At 38.7% G+C, this 24,876-nt stretch overlaps 2 protein-coding genes and 1 non-coding gene across 12 annotated transcripts in view; 2 read left to right on the top strand and 1 right to left on the bottom strand.

Annotated features, from left to right (window-relative positions):
* Positions 1-17,636, top strand: part of LOC126248408 (autophagy protein 5) — a 156,567-nt gene extending 138,931 nt beyond the window's left edge. Inside the window, exons 6-7 of one of the 2 annotated variants that reach the window (XM_049949361.1) lie at positions 12,721-12,769; positions 17,406-17,636. In XM_049949361.1, coding sequence (XP_049805318.1) covers positions 12,721-12,769; positions 17,406-17,526 — 170 coding nt within the window. In that variant the 3' untranslated portion in view covers positions 17,527-17,636. Of the gene's footprint in view, positions 1-12,720; positions 13,287-17,405 lie in introns of those variants that run through there. The other variant, XM_049949363.1, reaches the window with a different exon arrangement.
* On the top strand, positions 5,832-5,906 carry Trnas-uga (transfer RNA serine (anticodon UGA)). Its single transcript has one exon. It is a non-coding gene; the product is annotated as a tRNA-Ser (tRNA).
* Positions 16,556-24,876, bottom strand: part of LOC126248405 (uncharacterized) — a 447,623-nt gene continuing 439,302 nt past the window's right edge. For all 9 annotated transcript variants that reach the window (XR_007545482.1, XR_007545484.1, XR_007545479.1 and 6 more), the window contains 3 exons: positions 21,972-22,079; positions 17,827-17,989; positions 16,556-16,975 (listed from right to left, as the gene is read on the bottom strand). The gene's annotated coding sequence lies outside the window, so the exon portion shown is untranslated. The remainder of the gene's footprint in view (positions 16,976-17,826; positions 17,990-21,971; positions 22,080-24,876) is intronic.

Genomic DNA, 24,876 nt, shown 5'->3' with positions numbered 1-24,876 from the left:
AGTATCTGTAATAACATTTTGTTACCGTGATTGTTGCAATGAATATTGTCTTCCCCGGCACTCGGCAAATGGGCCAAGCTGCTTGCTCAAGTGTCGGCGAGGAATGCTAGATGCAGCACCCTGAGGGCTCAATGTAATTTTGCGGCGGGTCTGACACACTGCGTGGGTGTGGGTTGTGGTAGTGATGCCACGCGAGGTGGCGTGCGGACGCAACTCTGTGGACATGATGGCTTCAGCACTCTCAAAGAGGGACATATGCTTGAATCTGCATCCTCAGTGTCTTCCAGCATCCAGGTCTCCCCCAGCACATACAGGCTACAGCCAAGAAGGCGATACGTCTACAGCCTGGGAGGCAGCAGTCGGGCACCCATCCAGCTAGTAGATGATGGCGGCTTGCAGTAAATCAGTTTGGCCCTTTACCAGGGGAAGGCCCAGTTGGTTTGTATCTTCTATCAGTCACGGTTGCGACACATCAGAAGTGATGGCATGGAATGATTAAGTTCACCCACAGCCAATAGACTGCAGTCTCATAGTTGAAGTCTTCAAACAGACGGCAAGCAGCACATCACAGTTTGCCTGCAGAATTAACCTGTAACAAGTAAGACGGTTATTCCGTCGGGATCAGTGAAGCAGATGGAATGATCAGACGTTGAGGACAAGATGTCCAAAACAGGGGTATTTAAAGCCAGACATCATGTCATTATAGCAGGTTAGGTGGCCAATAGCCCTCACTTAACCAGAGGTGTCAGTGGTCCTGTCGACACCATGGTGTCTCATCCACTAGAACACTTGGAGCAGAGCTCGGATGTTGCCTGTTGTTATTCCATGTTGTAGAGTTTGCAGAACAATGTTGTGGGTCTGTCATACTGCACCATTTGCTCTCCTTACTGTAGCTCTGCTCACTGAGTTATGAGTGTTACCTAACTTTTGCAGTACTGATACTCTTTGCATGCTTTTGATTTTGATTGTGGCACACTGTCCGAGTCGGACTTGGGTCTCTTACTGTCTGTGTTGAGCAATAGTTTCAACAATTTATCGGTGCACCAGGACAGGGTTGCCGGGCAACAGTCCTCCTTTCTTCAAGAAATTCTCCCTAAATTTTGAGTTAGTGTCACACTAGAACAACTCCGTATACGTAGGTTATATTTACAAAGTATTATATTTAGCAATTATTGTTTAACAATTCACAAGAGTGGGTTTTACTGCTCATTACCACTTTGTTCCTTAAAATCTACACTCATGCTCATTAATTAAGGATAATGTTGATACATGGTGAAACAACGCTGAGCACATCTGGGATGCTCTCGGTCGACGAATCGCTGCGCGTCTTTAAACCCCTAGGACACTTCAGGAGCTTCGACAGGCACTGGTGCAAGACTGTGAGGCTATACCCCAGCAGCTGCTCAACCACCTGATCCAGAGTATGCCAACCGATTGTGCGTCCTGTGTATGTGTGCATGGTGATCTTATCACCAATACCGTGGACTTACAGACCTGTGTCATGTGTGTTCCCTATGTGCCTATGCTATTGTCGCCAGTTTTGTGTAGTGCCACGTTGTGTGGCACCACATTCTGCAATTATCCTTAATTTATGAGCATGAGTGTAGTTCTGATCTCAAATTATTAAAATATGATGATAAGTATTACAGCAAGTAAATCTAGTTTTTATTGTTTACATATGGTGTCGAGCCATTCCACAGGTATCTGATGCAATGGTAGGTCTGACGTACTGACAGCTTTACACCTTGAGCATAGGTAGAGCTTACAAGTTGCTATGAGAAATGTGGTTATGCTAGTAGTTCAAACACTTACAGTAATGACATTTCTGTGATACTGTTCTCAAAAATTTTGAATATGCCTGAACATTTGTTCCATAATAAATTGTCCTTTTTCAGCACTAGTGTTAACAACTTAATCATGATCATACCAGTAATGGCTGCAGGCAAATGATAGTTTCACTTGCTATATCACAAATCGTGCCATTGATCAAGATGCCACTGTTCCATAGTTTCATTCTTTCCCTGCCACTAGGTTTTCCATCCTCAAAACAGTTGATTATTATAGTTTCTGGTGAACAGACTGAGTAAATCATGTGGATTTTTCTGAAAATGTGATTCAGGTTTCAACACTTCTCTGTGACACTGCATGGTATCATGTTCGCCACTGAACAGTTGTACCTCACAGAATGTGTATCCATTTGTACAAATAGTACTACACCCTGTTGTACATTCCTGCAGATCCTTTATTTATAAAATAGTGCTAAATTCCTTTGTGTCACCTTGATTACATTCTGAAGATCTGGCAGAAAATCTCTCCGTGGTTTATATAACCCTTCCAAAATTTTTTGCGGCGGCATCAATGCCAAAATTAATTGCTCACATGCTGCATGATGTATGGCTTCTTGCACTTGTGTAACTTGAAGTCTTGCATCAGTAACACTGTTGGCCAGCACCCCTAACATTATAGCAATGGTCGTCTTCTCACCTAAGGTACTCATTCATTGCCTTGGATTGCGCACACATTCCCTGAGTTCTTTAGCTACCTCCTGTATCACTCTAATACTGCTCAGTAAATTATGTTCCAGGTTCATTAGTTGAATGAATTACCACTCTACTGTGGTTTGTGCACATTCTATGGTACCTTGCACCTGCTTATCGCTGTATTAAATTCTTGCACATCTACTTCATTTGCTGTCCCAAATAATGTCTCACCTGTGTTGATCCATCCCCTCTTTCTACTTATAGCTGCTTGCGGCACTACATCCAACACTTACATTATCTTCCCTTAACATGTCATATGAAGGTTGCAGCTCCTGGTATTAGTCTTTAATCGCCGATACAATGGCTTCTTTCTGTGCCCCCTCGTGTAATTCCATGAATATCTCTTGTAGCCTGCAAATCTCACTTCTAACTTTCCATACTTCAAAATGTAGCCTCAGTGATGACTAGTCAGTAATACATCTGGCTGTGTTCAGAAAACAACACTCCAGAGTTCAGTGGTTGGTTCAGGATTGCACTTCCTGCTTCCCACTTCACCATAAATATAGTTATTCTTTGGTGTGTCCTTACTGTTATGCCACGTAGGGGAAAGGAATGCATGTCAATTCCCCTACCTTCTTCAAAAGTATGCCCACCTGATAATAATAATAATAATAATAATAATAATAATAATAATAATAATAATAATAATAATTATTATTATTATTATTATGAATGACTTATGTTAATATCTGATTAAACTCTAACATACTCTACCAATATAATATCTAAAAAAAAGTGGAAAAGTACATTGTAAACTAGTACCTCGATCTAATTTTTTTGCAGTTCCCTGTGCATGGCAAGAATATTTGGTAGCACATTCTTCTTAAGGAGACTTGCACATGAATAACTGTCAAAACATCAATTTTTTTCATTTTTCTCTTAAAAAATTCTTTGTAATTTACTGACTGAGGAAAAGTTTACCTCAGGAAAATGGACTACAGAAAGTACCAAAACTAGAGGAATTCGAAAGTGGCTGCACGCACCACGACGTCTCTATGGCACACAGTCAGCCCTGTTAAAAATAAAGTTTTGCTCACATTTATTTCATTTTTATGACTTTTTAGTCCCTTAAGTTGGTTAAACTGCAAAAGCTTTACAGTTGCTTAGCTTTTGTTTATACAGATAGTTTAGTCATTGTTTAGTGTTGTTTTGGTGTGAATATTTTGTTTGTAGTGAAGTAATTGTGTGTGCGAGTTTCTTATTTCACGTGAAAGCAATGGAAAGAATTAAGAAGATCAGTTTAAACAATGCAAATTTTATGGAAATCGGTTCACCAAATGGATTAACTCTGATAATACTGAAATACAATGTGATGCAAAGCTTGAATCAGCTTCAATTACTGCAAGTGCTTCGAAGCTAAAACTGAAATATTTGGACAATGGGCTTGACAGTATTACTGCTAATAATATAGACACTAACTATTGATTCAGGTTGTGTTATTGTTGAACTCTATGCTTTAGCTGAACCAATAAATAAAGCTTTGTAGTGTAAGGAATGTGGCAACAGTGGTGTGAAGGTAGTTGAGGAGACACATGCTAGAAGAGGTTGTGCAACAAAATTAAGAATTGTTTGTAATTTTTGTGATTTAAGTGAATGTGGTTGTATTTGTGGCATAACTAAACAGAGAGTGCATAACACAAATATTAAACGTGCTTATGCTGTGAGGTGTATAGGCAAAGGGTACCGAAGTGCACAAATTTTCTGTGCACTTATGGACTTACCTCCCCCTACAAGGTTTACCTCCCCCTACAAGGTTTGACAGGTACAATGAAATTATTCTACAGACTTTAGAAGAAGTAGCAAATGATAGTATGAAAAACGCTATTCAGGGAAGTTTAGACAGGAATGACAGCAATAAATGTATGTCTGCAGTCGTAGATGCATCCTTGCAACGAAGAGGCTATAGTTCCCTAAATGGTGTAGTGACAGCTACCTCCTCAGACAATGGTAAAGTCATTGATGTGGAATGTATTACAAAGTACTGTCATGGCTGTACTAGTGGAACTGAAAATCATGAATTTTTGATTAATTTTAGAGGTTATAGTAGAGGGATGGAATCAGAACATGTTGTGAAGATATTTCACAGGTCAGTGGGGAAATATGATGTGATGTATACATCATACCTAGGAGATGTAGACTCAGAAGGGTACCAAAAAGCATGTGAATACAAAACTTATGCGGACACAAAAATTGAAAAAATGGAATTTGCTGAACATGTTCAGAAAAGGTTAGGTACAAGATTGAAGAACATGAAGAGGAACTTGAAGGGAAAGAAATTAGCTGATGGTAAGTGCATTAGTGGACATGGTCGGCTTACAGACGAAGAAATAGGCAGGTTGCACTATTATTATGGACAAGCGATAAGACAAAATAAAAATGACCTTGAGGGAATGAAAAATGCAGTTTGGACAACCCATTTGATGTACTCTGCCCACCTGGCAGTGATTCATGGTGTGGCTACCAGAGGGCTGTTACTCAAGCTGAGACCAACAACCATAAACACTCTTTGCTATTTGCTACAATGGAAGTTATAAAACCTATACATAAGGATCTTAGTGACACAAGATTATTAGAGAAATGTTTACATGGTAGGACTCAAAATCCAAATGAAAGTTTCAACAATTGTATATGGGAACAGTACCATAAACTGTTATAGTACGACTAAATGCTTTGAAAATAGGTGTGCTTGATGCTCTTTTATGTTTCAATTATGGTGCAGTGTCAAGGCTTAATGTTATGGAACTGATGGGAGTGCCTAGTGGACTAAATATGTATAGAGCTCTAATGGCCATTGACACTCTTTGAAGCAGAAAAATCAGTCCAAAATGAGATTTTCACTCTGCAACGGAGTGTGCGCTGATATGAAACTTCCTGGCAGATTAAAACTGTGTGCCGGGCCGTGACTCAAACTCGGAGCCTTTGCCTTTCACGGGCAAGTGCTCTACCAACTGAGCTACCCAAGTAAAGCTGTGAGGACGGGGCGTGAGTCGTGCGTGGGTAGCTCAGTTGGTAGAGCAATTGCCCGCGAAAGGCAAAGGTCCCGAGTTCGAGTCTCGGTCCGGCACACAGTTTTAATCTGCCAGGAAGTTTCATATCAGCGCACACTCCGCTGCAGAGTGAAAATCTCATTCTGGAAACATCCCTCAGGCTAAGGCTAAGCCATGTCTCCGCAATATTCTTTCTTTCAGGAGTGCTAGTTCTGCAAGGTACACAGGAGAGCCTCTGTAAAGTTTGGAAGGTAGGAGACGAGGTACTGGCAGAAGTAAAGCTGTGAGGACGGGGCATGAGTCGTGCTTGGGTAGCTCAGTTGGTAGAGCACTTGCCCGTGAAAGGCAAAGGTCCCGAGTTCGAGTCTCGGCCCGGCACACAGTTTTAATCTGCCGGGAAGTTTCAGAAAAATCAGTGTTGGAAGCCACAAAAGAAGCAAAAATAAGAAGAAGAGTGAGAAAGAGAAGGGAGGAAGAGCAACACAGGAAACAAGATGAACGTGCACCTGAGATGTATTAGTGCCATGCAAGTTTAATAGAAGAAGCAAGTTTTAACTTTAACTTAAATTTTAGTATTAGTTGAAAACAGTCGTGGTTGCAGTTTTAGTTTTCTTATTTATCAACTACATGTTTCACCTTATTTAGGCATTTTCAGCCTGATCTACATAGAAGACAGAGAACAAATACATCTATTTAAGGATCGCAATCATGATCGCGTTTTTAGTGGCAACGTATATCTAGTTTACAATCTCTCATTCTTACCGGCAGCTGCGTGACAGTGCCATCTAATGAGGTGATTCTATATTAGGCATCAGTACTAGCATACGATGCTGTGGTGCGTTATGCTAACTACTTAAGCCCCATCTTATTCTATTATTTGCTCCTGTGAACATGTACGCATTATGTAGGTCTTGGAGTCACTCACGTCCATCATATCATAAGGCTTCGGCAATATGATTGCATTCTGAATGTTCGATCATTGGTCAATTCTCTTATCCATTTTTATTATTTTATATTTCTAGTATTTACTGAGGTTAACAAAGGCGATGTTGGCCTGATGTACTCGACGATGCCCTTTAGCAACACTGTCTAAAGGATCGTCCTAAGAAATACCAAATTAAGGTATTTGCTCTTTTGGTATTTCATCTGTTTATACATGCTTTTAGGTTATCCAAGAATGCGCAACGTGATCGCGATCCTTAAATAGATGTATTTGTTCTCTTTTTTGTATGCAGATCAGCCTGAAGATGCCGAAATAAGGTGCAACGCACAATTGATAAATAAATAAACTAAAACTGCAACCAAGATTGTTTTCAACTAATACTAATAAACAATTGTTAGCTGATTCATGCCACAGATGGATTGGGGGAATTTTTAACTCGAATTTCCCGAAAGTTAAATTATTTCATGTTCTGGTACATTTTGGGTAAAAACTATTGAAGATAGAGAGCTGAAATTTTGTATACTGTCTTAAAACATTCTTAACTAAAAAGTATACTAGTCTTGTGACTTAACTTTGAAAATAAAATGCTTCTTTGAAGAAAAACCCTGAATTCATTTCTATAATTTTTGATAATCTTACTTAAAATTTTTTGTACCACAATTTATGAATGGTTCAAATGGTCCTGAGCACTATGGGACTTAACATCTGAGATCATCAGTCCCCTAGAACGTAGAATTACTTAAACCTAACTAACCTAAGGACATCACACACATCCATACCCGAGGCAGGATTCGAACCTGTGACCGTAGCGGTCGCGCGGTTCCAGACTGAAGCGCCTAGAATCACTCGGCCACTGCGGCCAGCACAGTTTATGACAGCAGCATCTTTTCAAGAGTCTGCTTTAAATAACTTACAGGAAAAAAAATAGACCTTCCACTTTGTTTGTATTTTGAATAACTATGATGTACATAAATAATTAGCATGATTTATTTCACTTGCAACAAAAAAATACAATTAAAAATAAGTGTGAGAGCTAAAGCTGTTGTTCATACACAAAAATGTTCCCAAAAGATGTCTTAAAAGTTGGTAAGCATTATATGGGCTTACAAATCTTATACTTTGAGTTACACTGTTTAGAAAACTGACAATTTTTTCAAGGTCTCCCCTGGTATTCACAGACCAGTCCCTATAACATTCCTTGGTTTGTTGCTTTGTTGTGGTACTGTTTCCAGAATTTGTGGTAAGGCATATATCACACCATCAAATCGCTTTACTCTGCTAATATGTACAATAGAAGTTTTGGTAGGTAATTGGATCTTTGCACTGACTGGGGAGGTCATCTTTATAGCCTTTATATTTCGTTAAAAATTTCGTGGTTTGCCCTTTTGACATATATGGGTTGGTAACCAATATGGAAACTGACTCGCTCACTGTCCCACACATTCTTGCCTTACCAGTACTTTTGTATTGATTCATCAAACTGTTTTCTATACCTTGTGTATTCTTTCTGCATATTTCTTCTCTGACCCAACATCAGATCTTAACTTTGGTTTCAGTACATTAAATGCAAAGGCATTTTTCATCCATAGACCACCTTGTAGAACAAGAGAGCATTACTAGTATAGAATTGTATGCACTGATGGCATAACTAAGGTATGTGTTCCAGTGGTGTTGGCTGTTGGCACAGTAACTCACCATCTTCAATATTGTCCAGTGAATTCATTCCATAGATCCATCTGCTTGCAAACTGAATGGGCTTGTCCGTAACTTGTGAACACAAAGTACATGACAAAGGTTTTTCACCAAATCAGATAAGCGGTTATTAATCAGTTATTAAGGTTCCCAGCACACCAAATTCAAGAATACAATTATTCACCAATTCCATGGCAACTCAGTGATTGTTAATATGTATTTATTACCAGCTGGAGTCCTGTTCAACAGACCTAAATTATCAAAACCTATTATTTGAAAAGGTTTGGACATCTCTGATCACATTTGAAGAGGAATCTTTTTATGGCTGAGATCTTCCCGCTGTGCACATGGTATGCAGTTCCTCACATATTGGTGCACATCATGTTTCATTGTACACACCAAAACTTTTTGTCTACTGTTCTATCAGTCACTTTTCAGCACCCTGAGCTGACAAAATGCTGTCATGTGCCTGTTGTAACACTTCATTCCTTAGTGACAAAGGAACAACTATGAACAGTCCACATTTTCTAGATCTGCAAAGTAAGGCTACATGTGTTGTGAACTGTGCCTGCGACCTAAATTCCTGACAGTTCATGTCAGCTGCCTGTTCTCTCTGCTGGTCACACTTTTCCCAAGTATTTGCAATATTGCTACCTTGCAGTTTCTGCATTTGTTCCTCTTCTACAAGATTTGTGAACAACTATATAGTCAAACTCACTCAACTTTAGGGCCCACTAGATTAATTTGCTGGAGGGATCCTTTGAGCCTAATAGCCATTTAAACGAAGCATGATCAGTTATTACCCTAAATTTCTGCCTGTATAGGTAACATCTAAAGTACATTATCCTCTAATCACCACTAACATTTCCTTCTATGTAGCAGAGTAATTGTGTTCCAGTCTGTCCAACTGCCGAGAAGCGTATGCCACAGGATACTGTATTCCATCAATATCCTGACTCAGAACATAACTGATAGCTGTATTGCCTGCACCATAGGAAAGGATAAATTCCTTATCAAAATTGGGAAACACCAGTAGTGGGTGTAAAGTCTTTAATAAATTTTCAGTAATACTTTCATTTCAAAGCCCCAGAAAAGATTGTAACTGTTTGGTTGTTTATGGAGTTGCAAATTCAGAAACTGTTTATACTAAATTGGAATCAGTTTATACACTCTCCTCACTAACTTTGATTGTGTCTGGCAAGGTTATATTTGTCAATAATTAGTGTAAGATGCATTGGTCTTAGTCAATCAAATACTTCCTTTTATCATTTCACATGTTCACCTATATCTTCCAAACAAACTGTAATATCATCGAGATACACCATGCACTACCTAGGTTTCAATCATTTCAAAACTCCATCTAGTACTCTTTGAAATGTAGCTGGCACATTTTAAGCCTGAATGTTATCCGGTGAAATTGAAAATGCTCCTTCTGAACTGAAGACACGCTGTTGTAGGTCTATCTACCAGTGCTACTTTCATCTGGTGGTACCCACTACACAAATCTATTGTAGAGAAGTACTTGCCTAAATTGTCAAGTGTGTCTGTAAAATTCAGTATTGGATAGGAGGTAGCGGAAGTTCATGTGTTAAAATACCTATAGCCAGAATAAAAGCGATATTTCTTGGTGCCATCCACCAGTTTCTTTGGGGCTATGGACCATCACTGGTTTCTATATCATCTCCTGCCAGCTGTTGGTCAATAAATTCTTCCACGAGCGGTTGTAAACACTTCAGTATATGATATGGCCTCTTATAAACTGGAGCATTACTCCCTGTCACTATGCAATGGGTAATATGAGTCATGGATAATGAACCTTGTGCATTAAATAAATCCTTAAACTGTAACAGTAGTGTTTCCACAACTTGCCAGTCACTGCCTTGCAGACGGCTCACTTTACTTTGTAATGCAGAATCACTGATGATATGCTTATGGTTTTTGTCAGTATATGACCCAGCTGTACCTGCTTCCTCCAAAATATCCAATGTGGTGATTACTGAGCCCTATGGTAGACTCACATTGTCCATACCAAAATTGCCTCATTTGTCGCAGCACCTCCACATGCTCAGAACAGGTCTTAGCCTCAACACTAAATATGAGCCTTGTTGTCCCCAATGAATCTACATCATTTTTATCCACTCCATGTAATCTATAACTACACTATGTGATCAAAAGTATCTGGAAACCACCAAAAACATATGTTTTTCGTATTATGTGCATTGTGCTGTCACCTACCGCCAGGTACTTCATATCAGTGACCTCAGTAGTCATGACATCGTGAGAGAGCAGAATGGGGCGCTCTGCGTAACTCGCGGACTTCGAACGTGGTCAGATGATTGGGTATCACTTGTGTCATATGTCTTTACGCGAGATTTCCACACTCCTAAACATCCCTAGGTCTATTGTTTCTGATGTGATAGTGAAGTGGAAACATGAGGGGACACTTACAGCACAAAAGCATACAGGCCGACCTCATCTGTTGACTGATAGAGACCGCTGACAGTTGAAGAGGGTCATAATGTGTAATAGGCAGACACCTATCCAGACCATCACACAGGAATTCCAAAGTGTATCGGGACCCACTGCAAGTACTATGACAGTTAGGTGGGAGGTGAGAAAACTTGGATTTTATGGTCGAGCTGCTGCTCACAAGCCACGCATCATGCTGGTAAATGACAAACGATGCCTCACTTGGTGTAAGGAGCGTAAACATTGGACAATTGAACAGTGGAAAAACTTTGTGTGGAGTGACGAATCACGGTACACAATGTGGCAATCCGATGGCAGCGTGTGGGTACGGCAAATGTTCGGTGAACATCACCTGCCAGCGTGTGTAGTGTCAACAGTAAAACTCTGAGGCGGTGATGTTATGGCGTGGTCGTGTTATTCATGGAGGGAGCTTGCACCCCTTGTTGTTTTGCGTGGCATTATCACAGCACAAGCATAAATTGAGGTTTTATGTATCTTCTTGCTTCCCACTGTTGAAGAGCAATTCGGGGATGGTGATTGCATCTTTCAACATGGTCAAGCACCTGTTCATAATGCACAGCCTGTGGCAGAGTGGTTACATGACAGTCATGACAATAACATCCCTGTAATGGACTGGCCTGCTCAGAGTCCTGACCTAAATCCTATAGAACACCTTTGGGAAGTTTTGGAATGCCGACTTCGTGCCAGGCCTTTCGACGATCATCGATACCTGCCATGAACTTGTAAGACATTTTCAGCCAGGTGTCCAATTCTTTTGATCACATAGTGTATGTACTCCGAATTAGACCCTTGAGCCAGTTCATACAACAAATGCTGCTTTTGATACAGTTGAGGCAACATTGGTCACTTACACTAACACAGTCTATTGTTATTTATTTGTAAATTCATTGTTTTTGAACAATAGTGACATCAAACTGTACTGTTTCTCTATACAATATGCATCCCAGTACCCATTTCAATCAAGGTGCTTGTCACTTGGGTTTCTTTCACATTTCAGTCACTGAGCTATTCATTCATCCACCACTGATCATGTACACAATGTGGGTTTTACAAGTAACTCGATAGGTAAAAAAAAACGTAGTCATCAAGTGGTTTGTGTCTGTTGGTAATGTTGCATCTTTCAGTAACAAGGAGGAAGTTACTGCCTAGTGCATTTTTATGATAGAAGTGAATGGGAAGAATCATTCATTAATATCTTTGTCACTGTTAATGAACTGGACCACTCTATTGGTCTCAATTCTTTTCTCATTATTTCAGTATTCTTTTCATTGAGGACTCTGTATGTAGTTAACATCTTGGAAGTATCAATAGGCCATTTTCCAGTGTTTAGCCATATGCTGTCATGGTCAGATATTCCTAATTTGGAGTCACATTCCACTTGATTTCTGCATGCATTGCTAATTAAATTGTCAAGCCTTGTTTCCAAATTCATTGATCATAACATATATAGTAAACAAATCAATTTTTTTTTCTCTTTACCCTTGTATCTAGGTTAACATCTCCTGTGATTAAAATATTTTAATGCTGATATTTAGCAGTCTTTAAAATTAAAGCAGAGAGGTTTTCTGTGAATGTTCTTTCATCAGAAGCCGGCATTCAGTAAACAGATTCAATAATAAGTTTTTGAGTGTGTACTGCCACAGCATATGCTTCAAAAACACCTTCTACAGAGAGTTTGGTGAGATTGATAGTTGCATATTCCAAATTCATATTCTTATTGATATAGATTGGCAATATTTGGTCTACAGTAACTGGTTGCCAGAAAGTAACCAAATATCACAAATAGGTTTATTTATGTAGTTTTAATCCAGTGTTCATTCACACAGAGAATGCTGCAATTAATTTGATCTAGTCAGTAATGGAGTTCAGTAACTTTACTTACATTTATGTGTAACAAAATCTACTCATTTTTGTCACAGGGAGGTACAGTGATTATATTGAGCCCAATTTGTTTGTTTATTTTTAGTGTGTCTTTTGTGCTATGCTCTGATGCTCTTTGTTTTGACCTAGATCACTATATCTCAAGAATGTCTTTCACACTATACAAGACAAATTCTTATTTTTGCAGGTGGTTGGAAGCTGGGCTTGATTCCATTCTTGTTTGGAGCCACTTCCAGGTAGGGCTGTGAATCTGACTGAGATAGAATTAGACACAGCATTTCTTCAGTTCTCACCAAAGTTATGGTCTTTGCTGTATCAACCAGAATACTGCCAAAATGTGATATCACCAGTAGAGTGAAACAAGGCATAAGGTGACTTCTATCTGAAACAGCTGAAGAAATCTGTCAAACTGTGTGCCACATTCTTACAACCATTTGAGCTTTCATGTCTAACATCTCAGCATCTGAGAAGAAAGTCCCCAAGAAATTACATCATGGTGACATAGTCAGTCTTACTGCTCACAAAGAGAATGCCACTGTGCGCCAAATAACTGACTTTGTCTTCATACATACTTTGCGAGCTGCCATACGGTGCATGGCAGAGGATACCTTGTACTACTGCTAGTAATTTCCTTTCCTGTTTCACTCACAAATAGAGCAAGGGAGCAACGTCTGTCTATATGCCTCCATATTACATAAGATTAGATTAGGGATTAGATTCAGTTTTTTTCCATAGACTCAAAAATTAGATGCTTCTTGCAGTGTGGAAATGTCAGAAAGTGTAACATAAAAAATATAAAAGATTTGAATATAATACTCACTTCCCTGATCATTTCTCAGAAGATTCACAAGATATGTGAATACATTACAGTAAGTTTGAACTGATATTGTTTACAGAATTAACAAACTGTCATATTGAAACATAGTTATGCACTTGTAATAAATGTACTGTACAAAAAATAACTGATCTTGATTGTTGTGACCAATGCTGTCAAAACTGAAATCTAATAGATATATTTACCTAACCTGATCTAACAGTCCATGTTAAGATATTCATATATAGATTTGAGGAATTGCCTACCAAAAAGTCTTTCAAATTGTGTTTAAACTGTGCCCCATCTGAAACCAAGTTTTTAGCAGTTTCTGGCGACATATTGAAAATGTTCTTGAATATTGGACTCCTTTTTGGACCAAGGTAAATTGTTCTTATTCCTAGTGTTGATAGCATGTATTTAGCTGTTGGCTGGATACAGAGACATAATTTGCAACAAATTTCATTAAGGAATAATTACAGTGAGAAGTAGCAGTTAGAATGTCCAGTTCCCTGAACAGGTTCTACATGGTGTTCTTGAATTTGCACCACAAATGAGTCTTATTACACACTTTTGCAAAAGTAAGCAAAGTATGCAAGTTTTTTTTATATTTATGAGCCCTAACTTCTCTTATCTCATATTCACAGTCCTTACTTGAAATGTATGTTGGCAGCAGACCTAAATGATCCAACTTACAAGAAAATTGACAAGGAGCCAACATTTGGCATCACATAGAAGACAACTATATTGCTGGACATTTCTGTGTTACCTTAAAAGATCATGAAGCATTTGCAATGATAGGAACCAATGCCACCTCATCTGCAGTGTCTACCAAAGGTAGACATGAGTGACTGCAATTACCACATTAAAAATTCAGCACAGTTTGTGGCCATCCTAAGGACACTAAAATTGGATTCAGGTAATATATTTGTGAGTTTTAATGCTTCACTGTTCACATGAGTTCCTCTGAAAGAATTGCTCCTCATAGTGAAGCAAAATTTTGAACATCATGTGTTAATGAGTTTGTTGCTACAATACAATGCAATCTATGGAAAAACTTCAGGATGAGAATGTTATTATTTCAAAAGTAGAGAAGGTCTGGATAGCTCCGTTGGAAAGACTACTGTCCCCAAAGAGCAAGGTTCTCAGTTTGTATCTTGGGCTAGCACATAGTTTTAATGTGTCAGAGACTTTCGTAACAGTGCACTTCCTACTGCAGAGAGAAAGATTCATTTCAGAAAACACATTGGTTGATGCAGGAAAAATGAAACTGAGGTAGAAAAATCCCACTGTGCCCACCCTCTGATGCCAACCAAAAACCCACAAGCCATACACCTCGAGACAGGCAAACTTCAGAAATGTCCCACCTACAAGCTTACAAGAAATACACTGTAGTGCCAAAACATTACCACAATGAGAATGCCACTTAGTGGTGTTGGGGGCATGTCAAGTGATTAGGAAAGTGTATAAGTGAAGCAGATATGAATGGGGAATCATTCTAGCAATGACATGGGCTGAAAAGGGGGCAATCCATTGACATAAGTGACTTTGACAAGGGGCAGGTTGCTAGAGAACGGTGTCTGGGAATGAGAATCTGGGGAAACAGTGAAGCTGGTCTGCTGTTCACATGCTACTCTTGTGAGTATCTATGGAAAGTGGACAAAGGGTGGTAAAACCACCATGAGTAAATAACAAGATGTTAGATGTCCACACCTCATCAATTAATATGGTCATCAGAGGCTTATCATGTCTGTAAAGTAGGATAGGCAGCACTCTGTGACAGATATGAAGTCAGAATATAACACTGGTCCAGGCTCAAGCGTTTCAGAGCACATTGTTGACCATGGGACTCCACAGCAGAACACCCCTATGTGTTACCACATTGACCAAATAAGATTGTCAATTGTGACTATAGTGGGAACAGGATCATAGAAATTGGACTGTGGGTCAGTGGAAATGTGTCACCTGGTCAGATAAGTCATGTTATATTTTCATTTTAAAAACTACGACCAGTTTCAGCTCCAAGGCCATTATCCAGTGGTATATGTGAGGCATCCTGAGAGAACACAGGTCAAATGGCAGTATCTCAGGGCACGTGACATATGCTATTGGATAACAACCTCAGGGGGCAAAACTGGTCGTGGTTTTTAAAATAAAGAGAAAAGTGTGACTGATACTGGAATTTTATTCAAAACCAATAATACAGCTGCAGAACCTGCATCAAGGTGCTCCACATGCCCAACAGGAAATAACTCGTATTTCTTGTTAGAACAGGTCAATGGTTGTGTCCAGATAGGCCATAATACAGGCAAATATCTAGTCAAAACGTTCACCATGCCACAGACATAGGCCAGTGAGAACAGTATTATGCTATGGGAGACATTCTCTGGAGCTTCCATAGGTCCTGTGTTAGTAATCAAAGGCACTGAGACAGGTGTGGATTAGGTGAAAATTACTGTCGACCACCTGCACCCCTTCATGCTTTATGTCTTCCGCGATGTAGATAGCATCTTCCAGCAGGATAACTGTCTGTGATACAAGGCCAGAATCATGCTACAGTGGTTTGAGGTGCATGCTAGTGAACTCACATTGATGTCTTGGCCACTGGACTCACCTCATCCAAACCCGATGGAACATATCTGGTATGCTAATGAGTGATAACCTCAGCCTAAAATCAAAAGTACGAACGAAGCCCTTAAGAAAAAAATAAAGGAGGAAATGAGTGGCCACTGGACTCACCTGATCCAAACCCGATGGAACATATCTGGTATGCTAATGAGTGATAACCTCAGCCTAAAATCAAAAGTAAAGTACGAACGAAGCCCTTAAGAAAAAAATAAAAATGTAATTAAAAATGAGATAACAATGTTAACATGACAGACTAAACATGCTAATAAGATTATAAAGGAAGTGAAAGTTTAACAACGGTTGTGATTTAGTTATAAATTAGCAGAAATTCAGACACAAGACACAACTGAAGATTAATCTCTGTTTACAAGCCTTTATTAGGTATGTATAATAATTACTGCTGTCACTTACACTTACAAAGAAAACCTATAATTACAAATAAATTACATCAGACACATAAACTGGATTGCTGATTGAAGTAAAACAGGTGAAGAAATAGAAGTAAACTCACTGCAGTGAAATTAATGCTATCCTTACTGGCACAAATTTGAAATAGTCATGACATATCAATAAAAGAGATGCATCTTGCAGCACTTTTCTTTAATGTGATGTATAACTTTACATGCAACAAAAAGTTACAGTTCAGTGCCCCACTGAAATTAAGGACAAGGATGCAGGAGGAAACGAGTAGGTAATGGTCTTGCAGAGGGAATCTTACTGAAATTTGCTTGGATCGCAATACAGAAACCACAGAAATACTAGATCCAGAGGGCTACATGGAGATTTGTAATTGCACTCCTACTTTGTGATGGCACCACCTTATTTGGTTAATTCTGTACCAAATAATGACCATGTGTTCACAAAAATGTTTGTTTGTTTGTTTGTTGAAATGTAAGTCCATTTTGCAATACTGTAGCTTTATTTTCATGTTATACTCCATGTTTTGTTATTGTAAGGTGTTTATTGTAGACTTTCTCTCTTCACTGATGGTTTTTTTTGGTACCTGAAACATACAATTCTACAGTTTTACTATGCTAATATATTTAGTACCTCCTTATTATATACATTACATCATCAATGCTTACTCTTAGATACCATAAAATTCAATAATAAAACAATCTTAATTTGCTTTTGAGTGTCAACTAGAAGATGGAGCTATGGGTGATGAAAAGGTAATAATAGAATGAAGAAAACAGTTACCAAATTTTCATGCTCTGTTAGTTCTTGTTTGGCATGCTGTCTAGGAATGTTCATGCTCTCTATCACTCATAATTTTAGCTGCAGTGCTTTTCATCAGTGTATTCTCTGTTTTCAATCAGTAATCAATAATTTATTTGTCTGGGGATCATTTTACAGTGATATAGGATCCACCAGCTTAATACAAGAAAAACATAAGTTATATATACAAACATAAGAATAAACGCGTGTTTAAGGTGGAGAAGACAGCAGAGGTGGTTGGCCGTTGCCTTGTTGAGGAAACCATTCTGGCTTTACCCTGAAATGATTCCAGGAAACCTTGGAAAATATAAATGTAAATGCCCAGACACAGTGTGAATCTCCATCCTCATGAATCCGAGACCTGTGTCTTAGCAAATGCACTACATCATTTGCTTATACCTAACACATAGTTGTCTCAGGTTTGTATGTACTTGGAACAAGTTAACTTAATAACATATAAAATAGTCATGCATTGTTCATTTAATGTAATGAGATAAACATAATTATACACTGTTCATTTAGCTTCTACAAACTTTTCAAAAAAAAACAAAAAAAAAACTGCAAACTTACAGAACAGAGACCACAGTTTTTAAAAATCCAATAATATCATATAATCTGAAATGAGTAATGACTTACTATTTTTATTTCATAGAAGTGCACACATCTGTGTTTTATGATCAGCACTGAAAGGCTGTTTGACAATAACAGCATGGTTTCCATAATTACTGTGTTCAGCTGTCCGTCGGCTTGTACCAAAAGACAAAAAGTTGTTCTCCTGCTGGGAAAGTTTCTGCTGTTCCTAAGAAAATTAAACTTCCTTTATTAATTTAATTGTAGTACATTTGTTTCTATTATTCAGTAGACAAAGAACTTAGTCATAAACTAATACAGTAGTTATTCTTTGTGTGAGTTACAGAAAAAGAGAAAACGGGCAGCAATGAAAGACGAAACAAGTAAACAAAGACAGATGGCAAAATAAGGAGAAACACTGAAAGTGTGTTTTACCAACAAGTATACAGTTGATAAATGTAAAATCCACAAATTTCTGGCATTCAAAGTTTCAGAGAATTAATTAAGAGTTCTTATTTACACCATTAGTTACTCCAAAAGTTAACACGATGTATCAGGGTGCCTGGGAACATTGTTTTCCTCTTTTTTACATTTACTATGTGTAAAAGTATTGGGAAATGCTGAATAATTCAATTGATTTTGCCTTGTAAAATAGGCAAACAGCAAAATAAAATGGCATGCCTTAAAAAGTGAGAATCTCAGGGTACAATGTGGGTAAATGTGAGGTTGTGCACATTTGTGCTGTTGTGAACAATTTTCTGATCTGTAAAACACGAGCAGTTGTAAACTGGTTATTTCTAAATGGTATTAACAAAGTTCTCCTTCTAGCCTATAGAGGAGGCATCCATCTTATGTTCATTTGTGTTGTGAGGAAATTTTAAATATATTGATAAATAAACTTCTCACAGGAAGTTATGCTGTATACTGAAAGTAAAAGGAAACCTGTAAACCTGCATTCTGAGAGCAGTTCAGTAAACAAGACACCAGGGCTTTTGTATACTCTTCAGTTAGGCTCTCTCCACTGACTAGTAAAAGACGATCCAAGAATGTTACAATGCATGATGTGGTGCAACACAATATTTAATAACTTTTGTTCTTTGGGGCATGCATTGCGAACTATGTCTTTTAATGACATGATTATTATGAATATCAGCCAGCTACACTGCTCTTTAAATTTTATTTTATAAATTACTCACAATGAGGCCATTTCAGCGTGTTGCCATTATCAGGTGCTCTTACACGTAATATCATTGCTGCCATGTCCTGTCTTTTTTAAGAATTATTAGTTTCTCTTCAGACGTACACTGAAGATACATATCTGATTTTAGTTGGTTTTAATGTACACTATTTTTCTTGACACTTTGAATGTATTTTGCTACTGCTTATTATACCATTTTGATGTACCTATTGTGTTACGAAGTGCTATTGGGTAGATTGATTGTAGATTGTATTTTATTGGTCCTGTTGTCTACATAGCAGCTTATGCATAAGACATTGGTGAAACATAATAATGCCTTAACTGAGAGTAAACCTGTAAAACATGGTTATGCCAAAGCGTCTAACTTCAGAGACTGATGTAGGTACAAGTACTTTGTACTACGTGATCTGAAGATGGCAATTGTTGAAACTAGTTATCATTGTACCAATATTTGCCATCTTGCCTAATAAAGTGTTCCCATAAGAAGACTACTGCATTGACAATATTGAATGTTACCCAGCAGCTGATTTTGATTCTGCAGAAGTGCAAATATTTGCATTTTTTAACAGACTCCCTTTATTTTGGTTATTGCATTCATTTTTACTTCATGATAATTTTTTTTTTTATGACACTTCAAACATATCATTCTCTGTACCCCTTGAATGTAGCTCACAGATATTTGCAGATATGCAGTTTTTGTTCAACTTCTTTTTGAACAGTTTTTGTAAGTACGTGTTTCCTTATGATAGTGCATTTGTTGAAGAGACAAAAAATAAGTTAACTTGGATTGTAACAGTAGATACGTTTATCACAGATAACTTTCAATTTCAGTGCTACATTACAATAACCACCACATATGCTACACCACCCCTTCTTATTACTCTTCCCATCATTGTCATATGGTCAATGGTTTTGTTTTGTGAATTAGTATTCACCATTTGGTTCAGTCCAATGCATTTTCTAGACGTAGGTCTTCAATACATATATCTTCATTAATTATATCTGTCCACTATTTCTTTGGTGTTCATTGTGGTATTCTTCAATCCACATGGTGCTGTTTTGCAGACTTTATCACATGCTCTGTGCTGCTATCAGTACATCGCATCTTCTCATTTCATCTGACATAAGTATTACCATTAACCATGTGTCATATTACACACAGATGAGCTGGGACACATGACCGTCACCTCTGGAGTTTAAAGGCTAGAAGAGACACTTCCTGGAGTAGTGAGTTGCTTTACAAGTTGGTAGAGGCTGATGGTGTGGTGTGATTGTGTTGGAAAGAACAGAAAGAGATGGATCCCATGTTCATCAAAGTACGTTTATAATTAAATGGGTAATGTTGATGTAGTTTGAAATGGGACTCCATCAATATTTACAGTCGCCCTTCACAGCATCTTCGAGCACACTGGGCGGTCAATGTATCTACTGTGTCTGTTTGTTACCTGTTAAGCCAATATGTTCCTCAGTTTATCTACTAATCATGCATATTAAGTTAGCCTTTCTGTGGCAGATGCTAAGCTGCAGATGCTTGCAATTGGATTATGGCACATTGGTTGCAATGACAAGCCCTGCCTCCTTCTCTCAGGGCAGCTAACTTATAGCTTCTGAAATAAATGAATTTGTATTGCTATGACACACAAAATTGTTATGTTGCGAACATTGGCAACAAGAGTAAATATTCCATAGTAACCCAAAGTCAGCCAAGTTTCAACAATCAGAAAAGAGCTACATTAAAGTATCTGATTATTACTCAACAAACATGATTAACGTACTGATAGATTATGCAATACTATCGATATGCCATCCTACATCTGGTGAGCCTGTTGTTAGAGGGAAACAACACAGCTTCTCCATTTGGCAGGTCATATGAGCCCATAAGCCAGCCAATTTAGGGCCAAGTGGCCACTGGTCTAGTCTCACTTCTGTCTGCAAATGAATGTGTTCATCTCCACCACCAGCTAAAGTACTGACAATGCCTCTGCATTTCACTGATTATTCTTTGGGTTGTGCATGTTACATCTGGACCGGCTTGAGATCTGAGTACACAGACATCAGACTACTGCTGTTACATTCTTCTTTGATGGACTGTGATACCATTTGGCTAAGTGATTAATTTTCACGTCGCCTGTGAGTGGTTTCCACCGCCAAAATTCAAGTGTGTTATTGTTGATTGTTTTTATTTGTAGTCTCGAAAATTCACAGCATTAGTAACACTTATGAATGATACATCATATTTTTGTTTGAGTGTAATAAACAAGTGTTAATAAATGACTTTTGAGATCTAAATGGGGGACTACAAAAATAAGATGTCACAGCAAGTAATCTAAGTGTGTCCTACAAAAATTAATACCAGTGTACCATGATTTGATAATGAGAGGTACTTCCTTAAAATCATGTTCAATACCTGTCTGATCTGCTGACTTTGATGCATTCCCTGATACTTCATTGAATTTGTTTGTCTTTGCATCTGGATATGCTTGGCTGTGCATTGGGGAACAAATGAAGATGGCTATTTATACTGCCAAAACATGGATTCTTGGTTTTCCCTTATTTCCTTCCAAGCTCTTAGTTTCAAATAGGAAATGAGCTGCAAAATGCTGTTTATCACATGATTATGCAATGTCTGTTAGAATTTTTTTAATTATTTTTTTGTATCTCTCAAAGTTTTCAATGAAAACTTGATACACTCTCATGAAACAACATACTGATACTGAGAGCAGATCTGTGGCTGTCATTACATCAACACAATGTAATGGGGGCTGACAATTTACCTTGTTGGTAGCAAGGCAAGATGTTTACAAAAAATGCTGCTACTATCACACAGGAACTGGTAACTCAAGACAGTTCTACAGATGCTAGATGCTGCAGTATAATCGGAAAAATAGAGGACAAAGTTGGTGCATTAATGACTAGTAAAAACAAAATTCACAAATGAAGTGTTTATGCTAAACTGTTTACCTGCTTTGTATAAAGATATGTGGGACAAGTTTGCTGATTCAGGAATGCTTACCATGAAAATAACAAGAGATGTATCTTTGTATCGCTTCCTTATTTCATCTGCTGCATCTTCTTGTCTGCAAGGACCATTCTGGCGCTGCATCGAATTTCAGACGTTTAGCTGAAAAGGCATACCCAGTGATTTTCTTCTACAGGAAACCAAGGTTGTATACATACAAAAATCTTTACTTTACCTCTGTTACTAGCTTAATTAACAATCATAAATAATAATAAGAATAATATTATTTACTTCAGACTGGGGTATTCCTGAAGCAGAAACAATTACAACAATTCCACTGGCAAAATAATAAGTTATGCTACTGGGAATAACAATAGCAGCTAAAATGTAAAAATAATACTAAAATAATAACAATATTAATAATAATAATAGTGATTGTGTATAATTTTAATGTAAACATGAGGAAAGCTAATGAAGGGAGAAAATGGAGTTAAAAACGTTTTGTATGAAATGCATTACAGTTATACCATTTCAGGTATGGAGGTGTATCTTGTTCTGCAGTACCATCACAGACATGAGGGTGCTTCGTAGAACACTTAAACTGAAAGAAACGAAGAAGGATGGGGGTTAATATCTTGATGATGAGGTCACTGGGGGCAAAGCACCAGCTTGGATTGGAAAAGGAAATCACAGATTTTGTTTTCAAAGAAAATTTCCTGTTATTTGTCTTAAGAGCTTTAGGTAGACTGTGGAAAGCTAACTTTTCAGACATGGACACACCATTGATGAGTATGTAAATGATTAAAATTGCAATTCTCTGTGACAGGTAGAACAGCCACCAGAGTGCATTAGTGGTGTTCATATTTATTGATGTTGCCAGAGTGTATATGACGGGTTTTAACAGTAACAGATGTTGAGTAATCTCTATGAATGACATGGAGATGTTGTATATCCGTGTGTGACAGTGTTACTAACATCTGACAAAGTTTTGACAGAGGCCTCACTATGGGAATCCATTTGGCCAGCTGATCGAATCATGAAATACCCAGATTCGTGGGACATTCAGATGTGATAGCTGTGCAGTGTTGAAATGCATGGGAACGTGAGTGCAGGCATACTTATCTGGCTGCCACAGGAGGATCACCATATTGTGATCCAAGCACACTGTAACTCCTTCACACCTGCTGCCTCTATAGCCATCCATAATCGCAAAAACGTTGCCAGTGCAGGATTTTGTGCACGAACTGACTTCTTGATTATGTCCCGTAAGTGTTTGATGGGATTCATGTCTGGGCGGCCAAATCATTCTCTCGAATTGTCCCCGAATGTTCTTCAAACCAGTAGCATAAAATTGAAGCCAGGTGACTCGGCACATCGGCACTCGTAAAAATTCCATCGTTGTCTGAGAACATGAAGTCCATGAATGGCTGCCAATGTCTCCAAGTAACCGAACATAACCAGTTCCAGTCAATGAACGGTTCAGTTGGACCAGAAAGCGCAGTCCATTCCACGTACATGTAGTCCACACCATTAAGGAGCCAGCCTCGTTGACAACTTGAATTCGTGGTTTGTGGGGTCTGCACCACACTCAAACCCTGCTATTAGCGTCTTACCAACTGAAATCTGGACTCATCTGACCAGGCCACCATTTTCTAGTCGTCTAGGATCCAACCGATATGGTCACGAGCTCAGGAGAGGCGCTGTAGGTGATGTCGTGCTGTTAGCAAAGGCACTCGCATCGCGTGTTTGCTGCCGCATTCCATTAACGCCAAATTTCGGCTCTCTGTCCTAACGGATGCGTTCATCCTACGTCCCACATTGACTTCTCCGGTTATTTCACGCACTGATAACTCTACCCAGATGCTGCTGCTCTCGGTCGTTAAGTGAAGGCCGTCGGCCACTGCGTTGTCTGTGATCTACATCTACATCTACATCTATACTCCGCGAGCCACCTTACGGTGTGTGGCGGAGGGTACTTATTGTACCACTATCTGATCCCCCCTTCCCTGTTCCATTCACGAATTGTGCGTGGGAAGAACGACTGCTTGTAAGTCTCCGTATTTGCTCTAATTTCTCGGATCTTTTCGTTGTGATCATTACGCGAGATATATGTGGGCGGTAGTAATATGTTGCCCATCTCTTCCCGGAATGTGCTCTCTCGTAATTTCGATAATAAACCTCTCCGTATTGCGTAACGCCTTTCTTGAAGTGTCCGCCACTGGAGCTTGTTCAGCATCTCCGTAACGCTCTCGCGCTGACTAAATGTCCCCATGACGAATCGCGCTGCTTTTCGCTGGATCATGTCTATCTCTTCTATTAATCCAACCTGGTAAGGGTCCCATACTGATGAGCAATACTCAAGAATCGGACGAACAAGCGTTTTGTAAGCTACTTCTTTCGTCGATGAGTCACATTTTCTTAGAATTCTTCCTATGAATCTCAACCTGGCGCCTGCTTTTCCCACTATTTGTTTTATGTGATCATTCCACTTCAGATCGCTCCGGATAGTAACTCCTAAGTATTTTACGGTCGTTACCGCTTCCAATGATTTACCACCTATGGCATAATCGTACTGGAATGGATTTCTGCCCCTATGTATGCGCATTATATTACATTTATCTACGTTTAGGGAAAGCTGCCAGCTGTCGCACCATTCATTAATCCTCTGCAGGTCTTCCTGGAGTACGTACGAGTCTTCTGATGTTGCTACTTTCTTGTAGACAACCGTGTCATCTGCAAATAGCCTCACGGAGCTACCGATGTTGTCAACTAAGTCATTTATGTATATTGTAAACAATAAAGGTCCTATCACGCTTCCTTGCGGTACTCCCGAAATTACCTCTACATCTGCAGATTTTGAACCGTTAAGAATGACATGTTGTGTTCTTTCTTCTAGGAAATCCTGAATCCAATCACAAACCTGGTCCGATATTCCGTAAGCTCGTATTTTTTTCACTAA

This window comes from Schistocerca nitens, chromosome 3 (assembly GCF_023898315.1).
Source record: "Schistocerca nitens isolate TAMUIC-IGC-003100 chromosome 3, iqSchNite1.1, whole genome shotgun sequence".
Classification (NCBI taxonomy): domain Eukaryota; kingdom Metazoa; phylum Arthropoda; class Insecta; order Orthoptera; family Acrididae; genus Schistocerca; species Schistocerca nitens.
Note: the sequence above shows the minus strand (reverse complement) of the source record. Positions and strands in the feature narration are given on the sequence as shown.